At 42.6% G+C, this 18,523-nt stretch overlaps 1 protein-coding gene across 9 annotated transcripts in view; it reads left to right on the top strand.

The window, feature by feature from the left end:
* Positions 1 to 18,523, top strand: part of CHFR (checkpoint with forkhead and ring finger domains) — a 173,913-nt gene that overhangs the window by 20,251 nt on the left and 135,139 nt on the right. For all 9 annotated transcript variants that reach the window (XM_069215257.1, XM_069215253.1, XM_069215258.1 and 6 more), the window contains exons 3-5: positions 11,840 to 11,939; positions 13,094 to 13,203; positions 17,690 to 17,749. In XM_069215257.1, coding sequence (XP_069071358.1) covers positions 11,840 to 11,939; positions 13,094 to 13,203; positions 17,690 to 17,749 — 270 coding nt within the window. The remainder of the gene's footprint in view (positions 1 to 11,839; positions 11,940 to 13,093; positions 13,204 to 17,689; positions 17,750 to 18,523) is intronic.

The following is an 18,523-nucleotide window of genomic DNA, read 5'->3' as shown; positions in this document are numbered from 1 at the left end:
GTTTGCTGTGACCTGCATTGGATGCAGATCGATATAGTGATGCATAGTGTTGTGTGAGCTCATCATGTATTTCACATTGGGTATAGTGTAATGTGTCTGCAGCGTAGCGTAGTGCCGTGATAGGATGTGTCTGCTGGTCTTAGCGTATAAGCCATGCCAGTAACCTTCCAGATTGGTCGGCAGTGGCATGTATGTGAGCTGAGTGGGCAGCGTAATTAAGAGCGCACAATCCCTCTAATAATGAAGCATGTTTGTGATGTGTAACTGCCAATTGGTGAAGTTTGACTGGGTTGTGCTTCGCTTGGGTTTTGCAGTCAAGAAGTGTGAGTTCAGTGTGGGAGATGCTGCTGTCAAGCTGCCTGCGCAAATTCCTTTGTCTCTGAAGACAGTGGCCTCTAATTGTTACCTTAAAAGCATCCCACTCAGTAGTCTTGTGGAGGCTGTGTTATTGTTATGTTCTAAGTAACCAGCAATGGCTGTACCAAGGAAGGTGGGGAAAGAGGGGTCTTCCAGCGCCACTGTCTGCGTATGCCAAGTGGGGATGTTAGGGGGAGGAGGGATCTGTATTGCGTGCGAGTTGTAAATATTGAGGGTTGTGGTCAGAGTGGGTATGACCTAAATAGTTAGTATGGTGGACAGAAGGGATTAAATTGGCTCTCCCAGTTAACCTGTCTATCCGGACATGCAAGTGATGCGGTGTAGAGAAAAAGGAGTATACTCTTGTGTTCGCATTGGGTAGGTGCCAATTATTAGCTAGCTGCCAATGCTGGAGCCAGTCACATAGTGCCAGGGTTCTGGAGGTTGCAGGTGTGCTGTGTAGTGGAGGGAATGAACTGTTGAGGACGCTGTTAATATCACCCCCTATGAGCCATGGGATCCCACTTCAGTGGGATAATGTTTCAGAAAGCCTGTGAAGGAATAAGGCCTGTTCACTTGAAGCTTTGGGAGCATAGAGAGCCTAATAGAATTTGGCGGCCGTCAAGACGGGCATTCACAAATACGTAGCAGCCCGCCATATCTATGTCAACCTTGTCTGCTACAAAGGGGGGTCCCTGGTTTAATTCATATCAATATGCCTCCGGCATAAGTGTTAGATGTGTTTCTTGCAATAGTGCTGTATGAGTGGAGCTTCGATTAAGATATGACTAGACAGAATAGCAGTGCGAGGGTGTGTGCCTTCCCCACACATTCCAGGTGATATTAGTGCAGGTCATGTGTGCAGCGGAGGCAATTACAGTGAGCAGCTACATACTGGTCTGAGGAACATCCTGTATACGACATAAATTGTATCTAGGCGCTAGAACCAGGGTTGGGTTTCATATAACACTAACATAGAACCAAGGAGAACACCAAGAAAAGAAAACAATGAATACTATCAAAGCAAGGCGACAACATGTATTCACCCAAACTGCTGTACTGTGTAGGTCGGCAACAACAATATAATAAGGAAGAGAAAGCAAGGCGGGGAAGGCGCAGCAACCAAAGTTGGGACACCACTTGTAGTAAGGATTGAATGGGCATCAGCTTCAATAAGTAGTTTACCACCAATCAGGACATCGCATAGGTCACAAGTTTACCATAAGGTTGCAGCCATGAATAACAAAGGACTACCAACTCATGTTTATCACATGTAAGTTGTAAAGGAAAAGTGATTGAAAGAAACAAAGGAATGTTAAGTGTCAGTGATTGCCAGTCCAGTTGGCTGGTCCTTTGAAGTACATCTGAGATGATGCCATCTGTGGTGTCACATCAGGGGGAGCAAATAAAGTCTATTCCAGAAGGCCAGGTAGCCGTAGAACCATCATCGTTGATGGGTTTGGTGGAGTCATTATTAGGTTATGAGTTCTGTGAGGTTTCTCAGATCGTAGCTGTGATCTGTAGGGCTTGGCACCTCTCCCATATAACTTGCTCCAGGTTAGGAATGGCTTTAAATTATGGGGAGCAGTCTTAGTGGTGTCAGCGTCCACGATGGCGACTCGCAGGCGAGTCACGAAAACCGCATCATCTCTTGTGCAGGTTGAGTTGCCAGCCCAGTCGAGGTCAGCCATTCCCAAGTGGCATCAGAGGAATCAAAGAAATGCGTTGTCCCCTCAGCGACAACCTGCAGTTGTGCTGTGGCATTGAACAACTAAAAGGGAGTTTCTCTTCCTCTGCACAGCTACAGTATAGTTCGGAAACAACATGACACAGGCATTTTCTGCAGTTATGTCTCAAAGTTTCTCATAGAACGGAGTCCCTGTTGCCATAATGCAACAGACGGAACAGTAGTGGTCTAGGGTGGGAGCCAGGTGGGGGCTTACATGTTGGAACATGGTGAACACGCTCAATGGAAAAGAATTGCGAGAGTGCTGACGGAGGGAGCAGGATGCGCAGCCAGCGCTCCACATATACGACTGCATCCTGTCCCTCCACTCTCTCTGGGAGGCCAACCACACAGGTGGTGTTATTTCTCCTGGACCTGCCCTCTGCGTCTTCCACCCTGCACTCCAGGATGTGTACTTGGCTCATTAATGCCTGCAACGATTTCTCTATCTCACGGGATTTCGGTGTAAGTTCGGATAGAGTTTGTTCCGCTGAAATAACTTTATCGGCTAATGTGCGGTTGTCTGTGTGCAGCAATGTGAGAACCACCACCACATTGTATATCTTGCTTTCTAGGGATGCCCGAGTGTTCTCCAGTGAGGCCTCAATTCTTTCAACAGCTTCCAGAACGGTGTCCAGTTTGTCTTCTATGTATGTAGATGGGTCTGGATGGGGTGGAGGTGGGGGTGGGGTCCAGTATGTCTGGGCTGGTAGCTGGTTGGTCCGTGGCGACAGGGGGATGTGAAGACCCACTGTGGGTACCAGAACGAAAGCGGCCCATGAAGGTTGATTGAGCTATCGACTTCAAGGAACCATATTTTCGAGTAAATCTTGCAGAATTCATATTTTTATTACTGTATTTTGGATTTTTATCGTATTTGGTCTTGTTTTATATATAGAAATATTGGCTATTTTTCTAAAACTGGTGTGGTGTCCGTTTGTAGTGTTTTCACATATTACTGTGTGTTATGTGCAAATGCTTACATTGCTTCTGAGATAAGCCAGACTGCTTGTGCCAAGTTACCAAGGGGGTGAGCAGGGGTTATCTGAGTGGGTATCTCCGTTATCCTGACTAGAGTGAGGGTCCCTACTTGGACAGGGTGCAATCCGACTGTCAACTAGAGACCCCATTTCTGTCAGTACCCATTTTGGTTCTTTTTATTGGTTTGTGTCCTCTGTATATCTCTTTCCCCATCTTCTCTTCTTCTGACACCTATCCAGGACCTCTCTTACCATTTAGGTTACCTCTCCTCTCATGACCTTCCAGTCGCTCGGGCATCCAGGTGAAGCGTGGGGAAGTTGAGGATATTTCTTTGGCTCATCCCCGTTACTGCCAAGTAGGGCCTACAGCCAAACCCCTACCCTGCTCGGCCCACTTCTCTCCTTCAACCTTCTCCTGCCACTGTTGGTAATATTCTTAAATGTAGCCACCTTGTTCTAACAGGATCGCTTATTGTAGCCTAGTAACACCAACCATCAGTTGCTTATGTGTGGACCAGACTGGCCCATATATTGAGGAGACAGCTGTTTTCTTTGGGCTTTTTAATCGGTGGTCTTGGGTGGAGTCCTAGACCCATGTACTTTTCTTGTCTTTACTCGTTTCAAGTCAGCTCAGTCACCAGTCAGGCAGCGCGATTTGTCCTGCATGCAGATTCTTAACATTGCCTCCAAAGGGATGAAACACTTTTGCTCCTTAGTCAACATCATAGAACCTCTATCCTGGCTGCTTAACGTTACCTTTCAGGGTTTAGGCCATTGTCACTCAGTTTTTTTTTTTCAGTTGGTTTCAAGCAACTGGCGATGCGGATTCGCAAGACCGGAGCAGGTTGAGGCATTCCGATGTCTGTGGCAGTACAGGTAGTGCGCTTTAAACAGATGACCTATTTAATACATGTTAACGATGTTTCTGCTGTACTGAATGAGATTGAAGAGATTCTGGTGCAATTTCACCTAATTTCCAGGCTCGTGATCAACTTGGGGAAGTTATACGTTTTCTTGTTTAGCCCTGGTACCGTACCTTTGCCGCCTTGGTTTAAGTGCATTATGTTGGGCCATGGACTGTTTTAAAGATCTTGGCATGGGGATCTATCATTCCAAAGCAGACATCATAGAAGACAATTTGGGGACTGTGCTCCATTTGTTGAAGGGGCAGATAATGTTTTGGACAATGTTGCCCAAGCTCCTCTATGACTTTGTCAATCTCCCCGTAGTATTGCCTCGATCCTTTTTCAGAGGTTTGAATCAGCTCTTTGGGGCACAGGGAGAAGTCATTGCTTCACTTCCTTACCCAGAGTGGAGGTCTGGAAGTCCCAGACTTTGAAAAGTACTGTGTTGCTGCTCAATTACCGTGGCATGCTCTGTGGCTCTTGAACGGCCCTCTGACACAGATGGCGCACTCCCCAGCACAGACTGCCTCAGAGACGCTTTATGCTCTTTTATTCCCTAACTCGCTCCATCAGGTGGACTGCTCCAGTCTGGTGACTGTGTGGGTGTCCATACTAAACCATGGTCTACATTTGACCCGGCAACATGTACTGTATGTGCCAGCTCTACCTCTGGTGGGTCTCCTTACGTGAACTAGCTGTTTCTCCTCTATGAACTTGTCCCATTGGGCCAGAAAAGATATGACACTGGTCTGGGAACTCTTTAGTGGTGGTATCCTGATTTCCTTTTGGGACATTCTGGATCACTATGGCATTCACAGAGGGCAATGCATTGTTTATGGTCATATTGTTTCTGCATTTTCCACACAATGGTGAGGAGTGCCACATGTGCCCCCAACACATGTTTTGCTTTACTTCTGACTGAGCCAAAATACACACACTGAAAGGAGTCAAAAAGGTTCTCTGGAATGCACTTCTTATTCTGAGGAAGACATTTATTATATCTTTTTGCAAGGCTCGTGAAGGCAGGCTTGTATAGCCAAAAGTGTATCTTTAAAATGTGCAACAATGAAGTAAGTCCATGCACAAAGAATCTTCAATCTATAAACAGCAAATATATACGTGCAAGTATACAAACACTTATATTGATACAGGTATATATAATTATACACAATGCAAAGCAAATAATTAATAAAAATGCATCACTGTAGGGCCTGTCTGGGGCTTCATCTTTCTCCTGCCAGTAAGCCGATGACCCCGTTCGACTGAAACGAGAGAGAGCGAGAACTCTACCCTCACGGAAAATATATCAGGCATTCGATGTCTAAATCCCTGAATGAGGTCTCTGAATCTCCCACTGTCCACCTGGGTCTGTTATATATTTTAAACAAATGAGTAAGGAGCTTTCTGGAAAATCCCTCCCGCTGCGCAAGAAGTATTAAAAAATGCTGGCTATTTTAGGTAAGCTTTGAAAGAAACACGTCGGAACATGGCCAAAATCCTGATGTCTTTCCCAAAACTAAACAGTTCCCTGCTGTACCATAAACATCAGTCTAGTACATCCTTATCTTGATAACCGACTCCTCCACCTTATGCCCCAGCTCTTCGGCGAGAAAAAGAATACACAGAATAGAAAACACGTTACATAACATGTTTTGTACTGAAAATTACTTGCACCTTCAACATGGCAGTGAAGCTAAGGCTAAGCTGAATACAAAATGGAGTCTGTAAGTGGTGACCAGTAATGTGACGGCGGACAGCTTAGCCAAGTGCAAAGTGGTGCGACACGAAGTCAGTAGTCAAAACACCAATATCACTACAACGCACAAGCTCCTTGCAAGCATTGCACACTGAGAGATGGTCGTTACTTCGGTCGGTGGCTTTACCGGCCCAATTGCAGCCTATAACCACAAAGCTCTCGTCTCTCAAGGACAAGTGGGAATTAGATGTAAGAAGGGTGTTTAATGACAAAGAATGGGGGAAGATAACATGTTACCCACACAAAGTCTCACACAACTCTATATCGAAGCAGATCCAGGATAACGAGAATTTTCCTGGTGCCTCCTTGTTCTGTCCGATATGCCACTCCCCTGAAGCTGGTTTTCTTTTCTACAAGTGCTTTGGCCCTGCCCGACCTGGACGCAATACTGAAGCAATGTCATGGCTCTCCTTTCTGGATGCACAGTGGTCCCCAGCCTACACTCTCTGGATCTCTGCTTCCTGGGGACCTTTGTAGGACCTAAGACTGGCTAGGCTGTGGCGAGGTTTTGTGACCTCGCCCGCTGTTGTTCTGGCTAGATGTAATATCACCATGGCATGGAAAAGAGTAATGCCCCCTACTTGTGCTTCAGGCTCATGTTTACCATATTTGGCTGCTACCATGGGTCACTCTTTCCGCAGTGTGAAGCTCAGGGGTTTATGTAAACTCTCCCCTGGCACACCACTAGGAGGAATTGACTGAGCAGCTGCTAGCATGTGTTTAGGCTGATAAGAGACCTTGAGATCCTGGCCCTTCGTTTGTTCATCCTTCCTTGATACTCCTCCATCTCATCTGTTCAGGGGTGAAGGCTCTATACATGATATTGCAGCACTCACAAACACTGGCCTCTCCTGGGACGCCTGAACCTTGGCCAGTAGCGCTGTGGTAGTCCTGCTCACTAACACGTTGATATAGAGCATGGCCAGCTGGTATATTATAGCTGAACATTGACCATCCAATGCCTGGAGCTTCCTCCTCCCTACTTGATACAAACTCATAATTAGCCTTGACTGGGTTGATGCTTGTGAGAGTCTTGATTGACTTCCCGGGGGCCTTGGGAAAGGATGTGCTGTTATTTCACCCCCTTTTTCTCACATTTGCTGATAATGCCAAGTCATTATTATTACAGAGATAATTGTAACTCTGCATGGATTTACACTTGTCACTGCCATAAATGCATACAGAAGTTGTTTGGACAGACTTATTTTGACAGCTTTTGTCTAGTATAGAAAATTTCAGGATCTGTTCTGGAAATCAAAAATATTTGATCCCAGTCGGGGTTTCTTGTTCATATTGCTTACACTTGCTCCTCGGCCTGATATTTCAATTTGCAGCTTAGATAGAAATACTCACTGCAAAAGGCCATTATCTCCCTTTGGGAACAGTTCTAACATGTTCCCCATATCATCTAATGCACCTCCTATGAACCTGGAAAAGAGTTAGAATCTTCTCTTATCCTCTGCCTGCTCCCTAGTGGCTCACAACTAAGATAGCCTAGCCTGCTGGCTCTTACCTGTGCTTGTTTATCATCCAACTGAACCAATTGTGAAAAGAAAATCCAAATCAATCGTTCATTTAAACAAAACTGCCCATCCTTTTATTATTGGGTATATCTTACGGAACATCACACAGCCAAAAGTATCTTGAGTGATTGGTGACCATCAGTCTCCTCTCCAAATCACAAAGATATTGTCTATGTAACTACCCCAGTATACCAACTGGATATTCTCATACCATGGCACAGTCCAGGCATCTGAGAGTAATGAAGAAAGCTTGCAAATCTAGTTTACAAAAATTATTTAATGGCTTCAATGCCTCAACTATGATCTACATTTGTACTACTCACATCCATGGTGACCTTATAGTAATCAGACTCCCACGTGATATCATGCATTTGTCTTAAAATATATTTTGTGTCCTTAATATACATTGACAATGTAGTGACAAAAGGATTTAAAAACATATCCACGTATTCATAAATATGTTCAGTCTGACTACATATACTCGCTATGATAGGTCTTCCTGGAGGAATATCACCCCCTTTGTGTATTTTTTGCAAAACATAAATCATCTGAGTAATAGCATTCTCTACCCACAAATAGTTATACTCTTCCATTTCCAATAGTTGTTTGTCAACTTACATGCGAAGCATAGTTCTAATCCAATTCTTAGAACTAGCAAGTATGGCAGAATCAGCTTTAGTATAGTTCGAATGGTTCCCCCATCTGTCTGAGTGCCTCGTGATCATAGTCCCTGAAATTCAAAATCCCCACATTGCGCTCTTTGTCTGCCTCTTTGATAATAATAGATTTATCATATCTCAGATCATACAGTGCTTTCAATTCTTCTTTATTCAAATTGGACTGTCTACAAGAGACTTTGAGACTTTCTATATCATTGATAACAAGATCCTGGAACACATCCACAACATTATCAGCTCTAACTGGGGGTACAAATTTCGATTGGCCTTTCAAACCGCTAGGTATACAATGGTCTGTATCAATATTCAATTGAAATGCTAAATCCTCAACATCAAGATCCCGTTCTTCGTTCCAATTCATCACCACAGCAATGTCAGGCAGCTCCCTTTAGGATATAGGGCTTTTATTTCTTTCACGATGACTAAAGAATCTCTTTTCAACTGTTTGTCATGAAATAACTTTTTCAATTTCAATTTCCTATCAAATTTGACCAGATCCTCTTTAGCCTGTAAATCATTGAACCTATTAGTGGGGGAAAAACTAAGACCGTGATTCAAGACAGAAACTACTACAGCAGTAAGTTGTCTATCGGACAAATTAACAACCAACTTATCCTTTGTTGTACCTCATCCTCTGCACTCTTGTGCTGACTCCTACTCTGTCTCTGCTGTCTATGTTGTCTGCTGCTTCGTCTTCCCCTCTTACCTCTGACTCTTGTCTGTCTATATCTCGATCCTGCTCCCTCCCACCCATCTGAGTCTCGAACCTTTTCATCCTTTTGAATTCTCGTTAAAAAAAATAAAATTGAAGATCTACTCTGTGAACTGTCTGAAGCTTTATCTAAATCTGAGCTACGCCCATTTACATTGGTGCATGAAACACCATTAATACTGGAGATGCCATCCCTGACCTCTGCTCTTGAAAGCTTCTTTACGTGCAGAGTCATCAAACATTTTAGCATAAGTGTACACTCGCACATATCTATAATCTCTCTCATCTGTTAAAAATTTAGTTTGTTATTTTGTACTGTTGTTCCGCCTGAAATCTAACTATCTCTTTATCCAGTATCTCATAATTCTTATTGTATTCTACACACAATTCAACTCTTCAATATCCTTTTTAACTATATCAATCTCTTTCAACAGTATGTTTCTTTGTTCAGCAGAAACTTCTATCAACATATTCATCAACTCTCTAGAAGCCTGTTTATTTTCCCACCTCTCTGCCTTAGCCTCATCAAGCTCCTCTGTTACCAGAAAAATATTTATCCTGAGCCCCTTCGGTATCCGATTAACTCCTAAATACTTTCTTAACTTCATCGAGTCCCACCACTTGGCAGTTTCTTTCGTAGAGATACATTCCAGATTGATAAATACATCTTTTAAACGTTTGGACTTGTTACCCGTATTTTGCCCACTAGTTGTTCCACCTGAAAACATCCTATTGACCAATGCTTCCCTCTTATTATAATGTGTAGACATTATAAAAAATAAAAATGCAATCCCTCATGTGGTACTTGTACCCAAGTGTAGTCAAATACTAAGTCAGTAGTGTAAAATAGTAGCTCCATGCTACCGTATAATCGATGGAAAAAGGTGGGTAAATGGTCTAACAGCCCAGCGCTTACCACAGATGCGCTTGTACCCCACCAGCGTCAGTCATAAGAAATATACAAACAATGGTTCATCTGTGGTGTGAAAAGAAAGTCTAAATCAATTGTCCATTTCAACAAAAATGTCCATCCTTCATTATTAGATATATCGTGTGGCACATCACAGCCAAAAATAACTTGAATGATTGGTGACCATCAAATCCAACCTTTGCAAGAAAACATTACAGTTGAAGAGTGTAGAACATCAGCCTTGCATTTGTGCAGCAAAACACAACAGTCAACTTGTGTTTTGAGACTCCGTCTCTTCTTTAGGGCTGCATCTTACTAACACAAAACGAGTTAGAACGAAAATTAACTTAGACCATATCAAATAGCTATTAGGCTCCCCTGTTCACATCAAATACAAAAACTAATTTGACCTACTAAAAATAATGCAATAGCATCTTAGCTCTGACACGAAGGGATGTTCCTTTTATCTTTCATTCAAATACCAACACTAATCTTAGATTGTAATTTGATAGCGGTTTTGATGCCTGATCACACGAATCATTACATGTAACGAAAAAAACACCATATAGTCTATGCATAATTCACATGATCCATAGAGAGCCTCCCTCAAATCTCCTACAATACAGACTCGTAAAGCTAGACAAGTTAAAAGAAAACATAAAGAAACATTGTGAATGTAAACGATTTAGAATTTCTGACCTGCTATAGATATATATATATTAGTTTTACAAAAACCATCACAGATCATAACAAGCATTATGAGAGCCAAAAACTGATAACCAACACCAGACTTATGGGCTTTGCCAATGCTTGTCCTATTTGGAAGGCAGCATGGTAGGCTCCTGCCCAGTGCGTACCCTTAACTAGGCAGGAACATGGAGCCAAGTGTGTTATTTATATATATATATATATATATATATATATATATATATATATATATATATATTTATTTATATATATATATGACAACTGGAGGTGAAATGTCTGATTTTGCAGTGATAGTCTTTGTGTAAATCTTTATTGGTTTTAGTTCATGTTTTTGAAAAACAAAACTGTTATGGGCCTTAAAAAGCTGCTTTTCTTATTCCATTTTTCTAGTTTTCACAAAACAAAGGAGTTACTGTATTACGATGTAATAGAATACAAGCATTGTCTTTCAAGGTAGTTGAATAGGAGAACTTTATGCTATGTTGTAATTAGAGAATTTGTGTACAAGTTATGTGTCTGATTGAAGGTTTGTGGAAAGTAAGTGCAGATCTGTGTTTGTATGGTGTTGGTATTCTGAAGGCAGCAATACTTATGTGTGCTTTTTCATCTTTCTGTGTTGCATTGTGCTAAGGTATTTATTTAGAGTGGGTGTAGATCATGCATTTTTGTGTACTGTGAGGCATGCTTTTGTGTGAAATTATTAGTACATATGTAATGCAAAAGTGCCTACAATCAGCCTGTTATTTTGTCATTGCACTTTTTGGTTAGTTTGATGGCAGTTTTATGTATTTTTTTTTTTAATCCTGTGCATGTATAATGCATTGGGGTGGGTGTGAGTTGGTTTGTTTGCTAATTAGGGTAAGTTGTGAGGCTGTGGCATTGTGATTGGATGTGGTGCAAAGATGCGTTGGTGTGCACAGTTGTGTATCTGATCTCCCTGTTTTGTATGTTTGCACAATAATATGTGGGGTTGGGTGGCGGCCGAGAAGCCTTCTTAAAGTTTGGCTGCTTCTCCAGTTCACCTAGTTTTTGTATCGCCACTGACTACAGAGCAGACCGAAAAACTGCCCCCTCAAGCATTTGCTGCATGCACACCCTGTACAAGTAGGGTGATCTGCATATGCAAGAATCTGTGGCACTTCAAAGAGTACACAGAGAGCTTTTTGTATAAATAGATCTTAAGGTGACTGAGCGGGCTGAAGGAAGACCACACCCACATAAACTCAGTGAAGGGATCTCCGCTTGCCCCCAGACTTTGATGGGGCCTTGATTTGTATATCCTGATACTCCAGGAAGCCTTCCAAGGCCCCCAAAATAAAACATAAACCTTATTCTCACAAACTTTTTAAATATCGTTCTTTTTTGTCTTGCTGCAGTAATTTTCCTCCTCTTTAAGTGGCAACATTATAATAATATTAAAACAAGAGGCGGAGACAATGCAGTGCCATTAAAAGAAGTTCATGACCAGCGCTAAACATTGTTCTGTCTTTTAAAAACATCATTGTACTGTCTTCCAAGTTGCTGCTTTTATGTGAACGACATTAAATGCTAATTCATCAATTATTCTTTTTTTTTCTATGCCCAGCCTGTGACCTGTCCTTTCCTGGGAACAAACTGGTATCCGGAGATCACTGCAAAATTACTGTAGATGAAGAATCCGGACTGGTGTCACTGGAAGATACTAGGTAATAGCAATGTACAGTTCCACAGACCTTATTACAACTTTGCTGCTTAAAGCCTAAGGACTCCTTAATAGATGTTACAATAAATAGGCCATAGCTCTCCTCTGGAATCATTTAAAGTTCATGTGCGCTGGCCATCCAGCCCAGTGTCTGTGATTTCATTGGATGCTAATAATTGCACATGTATATCCAATCCTTTATTGATTAATTCCACATTTAAATGAGGAATGAGTTAATAAAGGATTGGATATGAATTACATCATGGACCATCTCTGATTTCTTCTAATGAGCATGAACACTGATCAATATGAAGTGTTTATCAATGATTATATATTGATCTTGCATATGTACACGGAATGCTGAGTAGCATTATTCAGTTTACAACCAGGCACTGATTCCCTGAGAGTGTGTATGGTGGCTGGTCCCTCATACTTGTGCACACACCTGTTTTTCCTTTGTGACTGTTCTTTTGTTATTTAATGATATTTGGGGACTGTGGTAGGTGCGGTCTTTTTTTACAATTTTGCCACAGCCATCTTCTGTAATTCATTTAATTCAGAAAATACTACTAAACAAAAGAAGCAGATTTTTCAATGTAGGTTTATAATGTAAAATCTGCTATGTAATTAAAATCAGTTAATTTAAGTCCACTTTCCCTGTATTAATGGTCTGCCTGGGCCTGCTTGTTCTCCTCATCTATCGATATCTGAGTGACTTGATGTACATTTTTGACCTCACAAGTACTTGCAGTGCGCAGAGATGGGCATTAGGTGGCAGCTGCAGAGGTTCTTTTGTGCTTTATGAGAAAAGAACTGTCTGCACTCGGCAGTGTAGATGGATTGCCTGGTTTGAGATCTCGGACCCATCATTTGGTTGTGACATTGTGGTGAGGTGGATGGTCCTTGTGGTTGGCGAGTGAGGGTCCACAAGTGGCGTAAAAGCAAAATCCTCACTTTTAATTAAATATATTTATATTCAGAAGAGACGGCTTCAGAATTCTATGATTTAAATTAATTGATCCTGCGTACCCAAGTGCATGCCTGCTGATCCTTGAATGCAATCTGTAATTCTTTGTTGCTGTCGATAAGATGGGTGTGCCCAATGGAGACCACTCCTCGGGCTGGCTATGCTGATGATCATTGCTTTTCTTTCCACAGTACCAATGGAACAGTGATTAATAGGCTAAAGGTTGTGAAGAAGCAGAGGTACTCTCTGCAGAATGGCGATATCATCCACGTGGTGTACAGGAAGCACGAGCCAGAGCATGGTAAGTCTGCTTTTCACAATCTGCCAAGAGTCGAAATGTGGTCAGCTACAAGACCCGCTCATTGCCTTTAACATATCTTCATATATTCCTCTCGATGTACTCCTTAATTTAGTGAATAACCAATGGCCCAGGTGCATAACCCCTTGGACAGACCCTTGTGGGTCTTGACTAATAATCCCCCAGATGGGCCGTGGTGCATAAAACACTCTTCTTCTTCCAACTAAAGGGGCCAGACACATAAACCTCCTCCCCCTCCTTTAGCAGGCCTTGTGCATATCCACCTCCCTACAGCAGGTTCTGGCTTATAAAACTCTCTCCCTCTCATCCCCCAACCCTCTGGGGGGTCCTGGCGCATAACCCCCTAAGGGCCCTGGTGCATAGCATCCATTAGGACCTGGCACATAATGCCCATCCGATCCTAGCACATAGCTGTAAGGTACTAATGGTTAGCTCCCAACAGACTCTGATGCACAATGCCCAACAAAGCCTGGTACCTAACCTCTGAAGGACCCTGGCACATAGCCCTTGACACAGGGACTGCCTGTAGTTTGCCTTGCATCTAACCCCAAAGGACCATTGTATATATCACCTGAAGGACCTGCGCCTATTCTAACATCTCTGCTGTCTTGTCTTGCACATAGTACTGTGCCTGCCTAATGGGCTTTCATGTGTAGCCCCCAATGGGTCCCGCATGTTGTCCCAACTGGCTGTTGGAGATAGTGCTTAACCTAACCTCTTGCAGTCTTCCCACCACGCACTGCTCTCTCCCCACCTCCCACGACCCTCCCACAAACAGCCCACTTGGATTACTCCAGACTCCCCAGCATTACCCAACTTGTGGTCCACAAATATCCTCTTAAATCCATGAGTTTGTGCAGTTCCTATTTATAAAGTAACTCAAGAGTCTCAGCTATCAAAGCTCCTTTTTTGTTTTGTTAAGAATGTCTTAGACAGGAACAAGAGTAACAGCTTTCCAGCACATTTTGGACACTTCTTTCCCTACGTTTGATCAGACACGTTCCGCAGCTCCTCTGAATAGCAGTAAGAATGATTACAGCCCAGAACCGAAATCAAGTCTACTTACAACTAGTACTCTACACGCCGAAGACATCCACTCCAGTGAGTGGTGCCGCTTTCATTTACAAATGAAACCGTGCTTCCTGCACCAGGACAGACTTGATTGTGATGTTCAGTTGCTTTCCCAGACCAGTTCTTTGTTTACACTTATAAATTCATATTTTACTGGATGCCAACCAAATAAAAAGCACAACCAATGTTCTCAGTTTCTGTTTCATCTGAAAAAAGACAATGGTGTACATTTCTTTATCTCATTAATTGATCTTTCCTACCTGAGTCAGTACCTGCTTCACCTTCTAATCTTTCTCTTTTAATCTGCTACTCGAGTTTACCTTTCACCACTTTTGGGTGTGTTTTATCTAGGTTTGCTTGAAAGCAGAGAATATTAGGGCAGTGTGTATGCTATTGCTGATTAAAAGCTATATTACAGTTGGATATTTTCATTGACCTTTCCAGGACAGTTTTTGCAGCTTGGAATTCTAGTTCGAAGTAGGACCTCTAATTTGGGTCCTCCAGTTGGGCTAACAGTTAATATCTGAGCAAAGGTTTGAAGTAGTTCAGCCCACCTGACTATGTTGCTTGAGCGTTTTGTGTGTGTCGGAGCAGGTACAGGCTTCATCCTCCCTTCCCTGCATCAGAGGCAGGCTACAGTTTGTACTTTCACCCACACCATTTTCTCTCCGACGCATTTTGTATTCATCTGCTGTTATTTCTGTAAAGAGTCTTCTCGTGTCAATCATGATAGCCAAAGGGACCTCCTTTGAAAAATAAGTGAACAGAGGCCTAAACTATTTCTTAGTAGCCTGGCGCTGTTGAATGCAGAGGTTTCTGAATACCAGTACAGCCTAGGCTTGCTCCCACTTCACACTTCTTTCTTCTGTGGTCGTACACTTTCTATCTCTTTATCTCAGTCCTGGAGATTCTTTTCATCACTGCTTTCTCCCTGTCTCACGATTTTTCTATATTTTGTCCTCTTCATCCTGTTCCCATTTCTCCAAAAATGAGTGCCCGTGACAATCACTTACACAGTTTAAGCATCAGAGACCTTGCATGTGGAAGTCAGCCTTGACAAGTATGCTTTAAAGAGAAAAACACAGTTGTGTGCAATGACATAGGAAAGTCCCAATGTAGTCCAAAGGAAAGATTGCCTGATCAGAGCCAGTGTCCTCGTAGTGACTTCATGATGAATGTCATTTAAGAGTGGCAGTGGAAAAATGGATTAGGCACACCATCTATCTGAGGAAAGTAGACACTTTGGAATAAGCATAACAAGGAGGAAGACAAATGAAGTAAAAGAACAAACAGCAGCTGCCAAAGGAGGGGTCTTGATCAATGCCAAACATATAAGATGTGTTACATTCTGCAGAATGGCCATTTCCAAAGAGGTCCTTGCAAGCCCTGCTCTGAAGCTGCAGGTAATCTGGCTGATGCTTGGTGGTTAAATTGTCAACTTAAGGAATCACGCAGTAACCCTAAGAACCAGGTGAGTTAGAGTGAACTAATTTGTGATCTTTCTCATCCTTTCTGTAGGGCCTCTGTTGGCTCCTAGTGGTCCCACCAGATATGGACACCTCGTCCACCCTGGGTAGGCCCCCGGCAGTTGTCTGGTTTTCTCCAGGCTCCTCCAGCTCAGGTTCAGGTGCACTAATGGAAAAGCCCCACTTCCCAATACTTTTGTTCAGATAATATAGCACTACCCTGAACATGTGCCTCACACCACAGATCATCGGATTTTTTGGCACTGTATAGAAAACACTGCAATGCCAAAGGACTTTAATGTTCTGCACCCTAGAGCCTTGGCTTCTGTGGAGTCCTGGCCTTCTTTGAGCTGTCCTCCACACCAACACCTGTGCAGTAAGTAACAGTGTGACCTGAACAATTCTTAAAATTCTCGTTTGAAGCTTCCCCCCAGCTCATGAACCTCCTTCTGGTTGCAGTGTTATGCTCTCTGAATTTGAAAAAACATCTCTACAGATATTCACAAATTTACTGATTTCAACAACTTTTTCCAACAGATTTGGATCGTCTTGACTCTTAAAACAAGTCTACTTCTGTCAGCATGACGGCGGCTGTACAGCAGCTGCTTAGATCAAAATTAAGCATGGCTCTAAAAATGTCCAGCAAATTATCTAGGGCTTTCAGTTTCCGTTGCTGTATGTCCTGACCTCCAATCGTCTGCTTATCTGTTTTCAAACACACTAACTACTCCACTCATTTTCCAGCTCCTTCACTGACCGCCACCCCCGGTACCTTGTGATGTACTTATTCAGACTAGAAGCATTCTTTAAACATTTGCTGAAAAGCATCTACATTTTAATAGTGAGAGGAGTTCAGGTAAAACGAATGGCAGAAATGTGATGAGATGTGTGCTACTTCCGCCAGAATCCACACCTGTTCTAGAAGGTTTTCACCTTTGGCCCTTGTTTGGACTGCCAAATGCTGGTCCTACTGTATGGAGCTCCTAGAAGCACACCCAGCACTGTAAGTCTCTGGGCTGGTGAAAGATCTTCTGTAGGGCTTGGGACAATTAGCTGACATTCATTTAAACACCTGTTGTGTTGTACTCTCCAGGAAAGCCTTACACAAAACAGTTCGCACTTCAAAATGCACTAAATAGTGCATACTGCATCCCTATAAAAACATGTCACACCCCTCCCCCACCCATGGCATCCCCTTGCACACACATACAGCTCAGAGGGCATTCTATACACTGCACCATGCAGTAGCCCCATTGTGCCCTTCACAAACAACACATTACACACAAGCCTCACACAGTTGATACACCATTGCATTCTTCTTTGGGTATTCCATACACAGCATTCCCATCAATACAAGTAGACACCACTATAACCTTACGTACTTCACTGAGGACAATGATACACTATACTACGACAACAGTATGTTCTTCCATGTCCAACCATTATGTGACTTAAAGAGGCAGTGCAAGTTAATATAGAAAAGTCCTAAGCCCCCAAAACTGGTTACAGGTCAGTAACTATTACCTTTTTTAGTTATATACATGTTAACATGCAGACACATTTCTGACTAGCATTATACTAACTCCTAGTGTCCTCAGTGCTGTACCTTCGGGCCAATTTATTCCTGGTTAGGATGTGAACATTGGGGACATATAGGTAAGTCTGCCTCACCCCTGACAGATGCTGTGCTCCTGACAACATAGCACTTCTTCAGTAATCTCTGGAAGTCTGCACTGTCCCTTCTGTTCCCTGAAGATGGGATAATGGACACAGTCTTGGGTGAGCTATATTATACCGTCAAGGACAAAACCTGCACTGGTCTAGTGCCTTGCACCAAATTACTTCTCAAAAAGAAGAAAAATGTGTTCATGTAACATAAGTTCTTTTAAGGTATTAATGTGTTGGCTAAATTACACTCTCTCCTTCTACAGATGTTGCTTACATCTATAAATCTTTGAATACTGCACCGGAGATTGCCCAGGAACAACTGGGTAAGCTAGATACTTATTTTGAACTACCCTTTTTAGTATGGCTTGAGAGGTGCAGGCTGAGTATTAATGTGTGTTTTTGAGGCACATGTTGTGCTAATTCTTTTTAGGCTCTCAATGTGAAACACTGATTTTCCTTTTCGGCAGAGCCTTTCTAGTCACTTTAGGGCCAGCTGCTTATGCTTAAGTGTACATCCAACGATCGGTATGAAGGTAGCAATTGTTTTCTACCCCACTGATGTATGATATGTGTAATCATACACTAATTGTCTGAAAAAGAAGAGTTGGTTTCTGTAGTGGGTAAATCTTTTGCATCCAGGTTATGTGTCTACCCATTCTTCATTTATGAATTTAAATATTTTGCACTTTTGCGCTGGGGAGTTTAGGCCTTTGAGTGAGAGTATTTCCTTGATTGTGGACAAGAAACATGGTGATCCTTTGTTGCAGTTGTCATATTAATTGATGGTTGTTAAACACTGTTGGGGCATTGTGTGTGGACATGAGCCAAGCGTATCTCACCTGCTGTTAATAATCCATAATTCTCTCCCCATCTCCATCTGCTTTCCCAAAACATACAACCATCCCAGACTTGAAGAAGTGAGGGGAGGGTCCTCTTACCCCATCCCTTTTCAGTCCGAGGTTATGCCCGAGTTCATCAGCGCCATCTCGTGAACCACTGTACTCACCTACAAGAGCGCTGTTCACTTGCTAACCCCCTTCCTATAAATGAATCAGCATAGCATCATTTATTGTCATAAACCTTTGGTAAATTGGTTA

This window comes from Pleurodeles waltl, chromosome 11 (genome assembly GCF_031143425.1).
Source record: "Pleurodeles waltl isolate 20211129_DDA chromosome 11, aPleWal1.hap1.20221129, whole genome shotgun sequence".
NCBI classification, from domain to species: domain Eukaryota; kingdom Metazoa; phylum Chordata; class Amphibia; order Caudata; family Salamandridae; genus Pleurodeles; species Pleurodeles waltl.
Note: the sequence above shows the minus strand (reverse complement) of the source record. Positions and strands in the feature narration are given on the sequence as shown.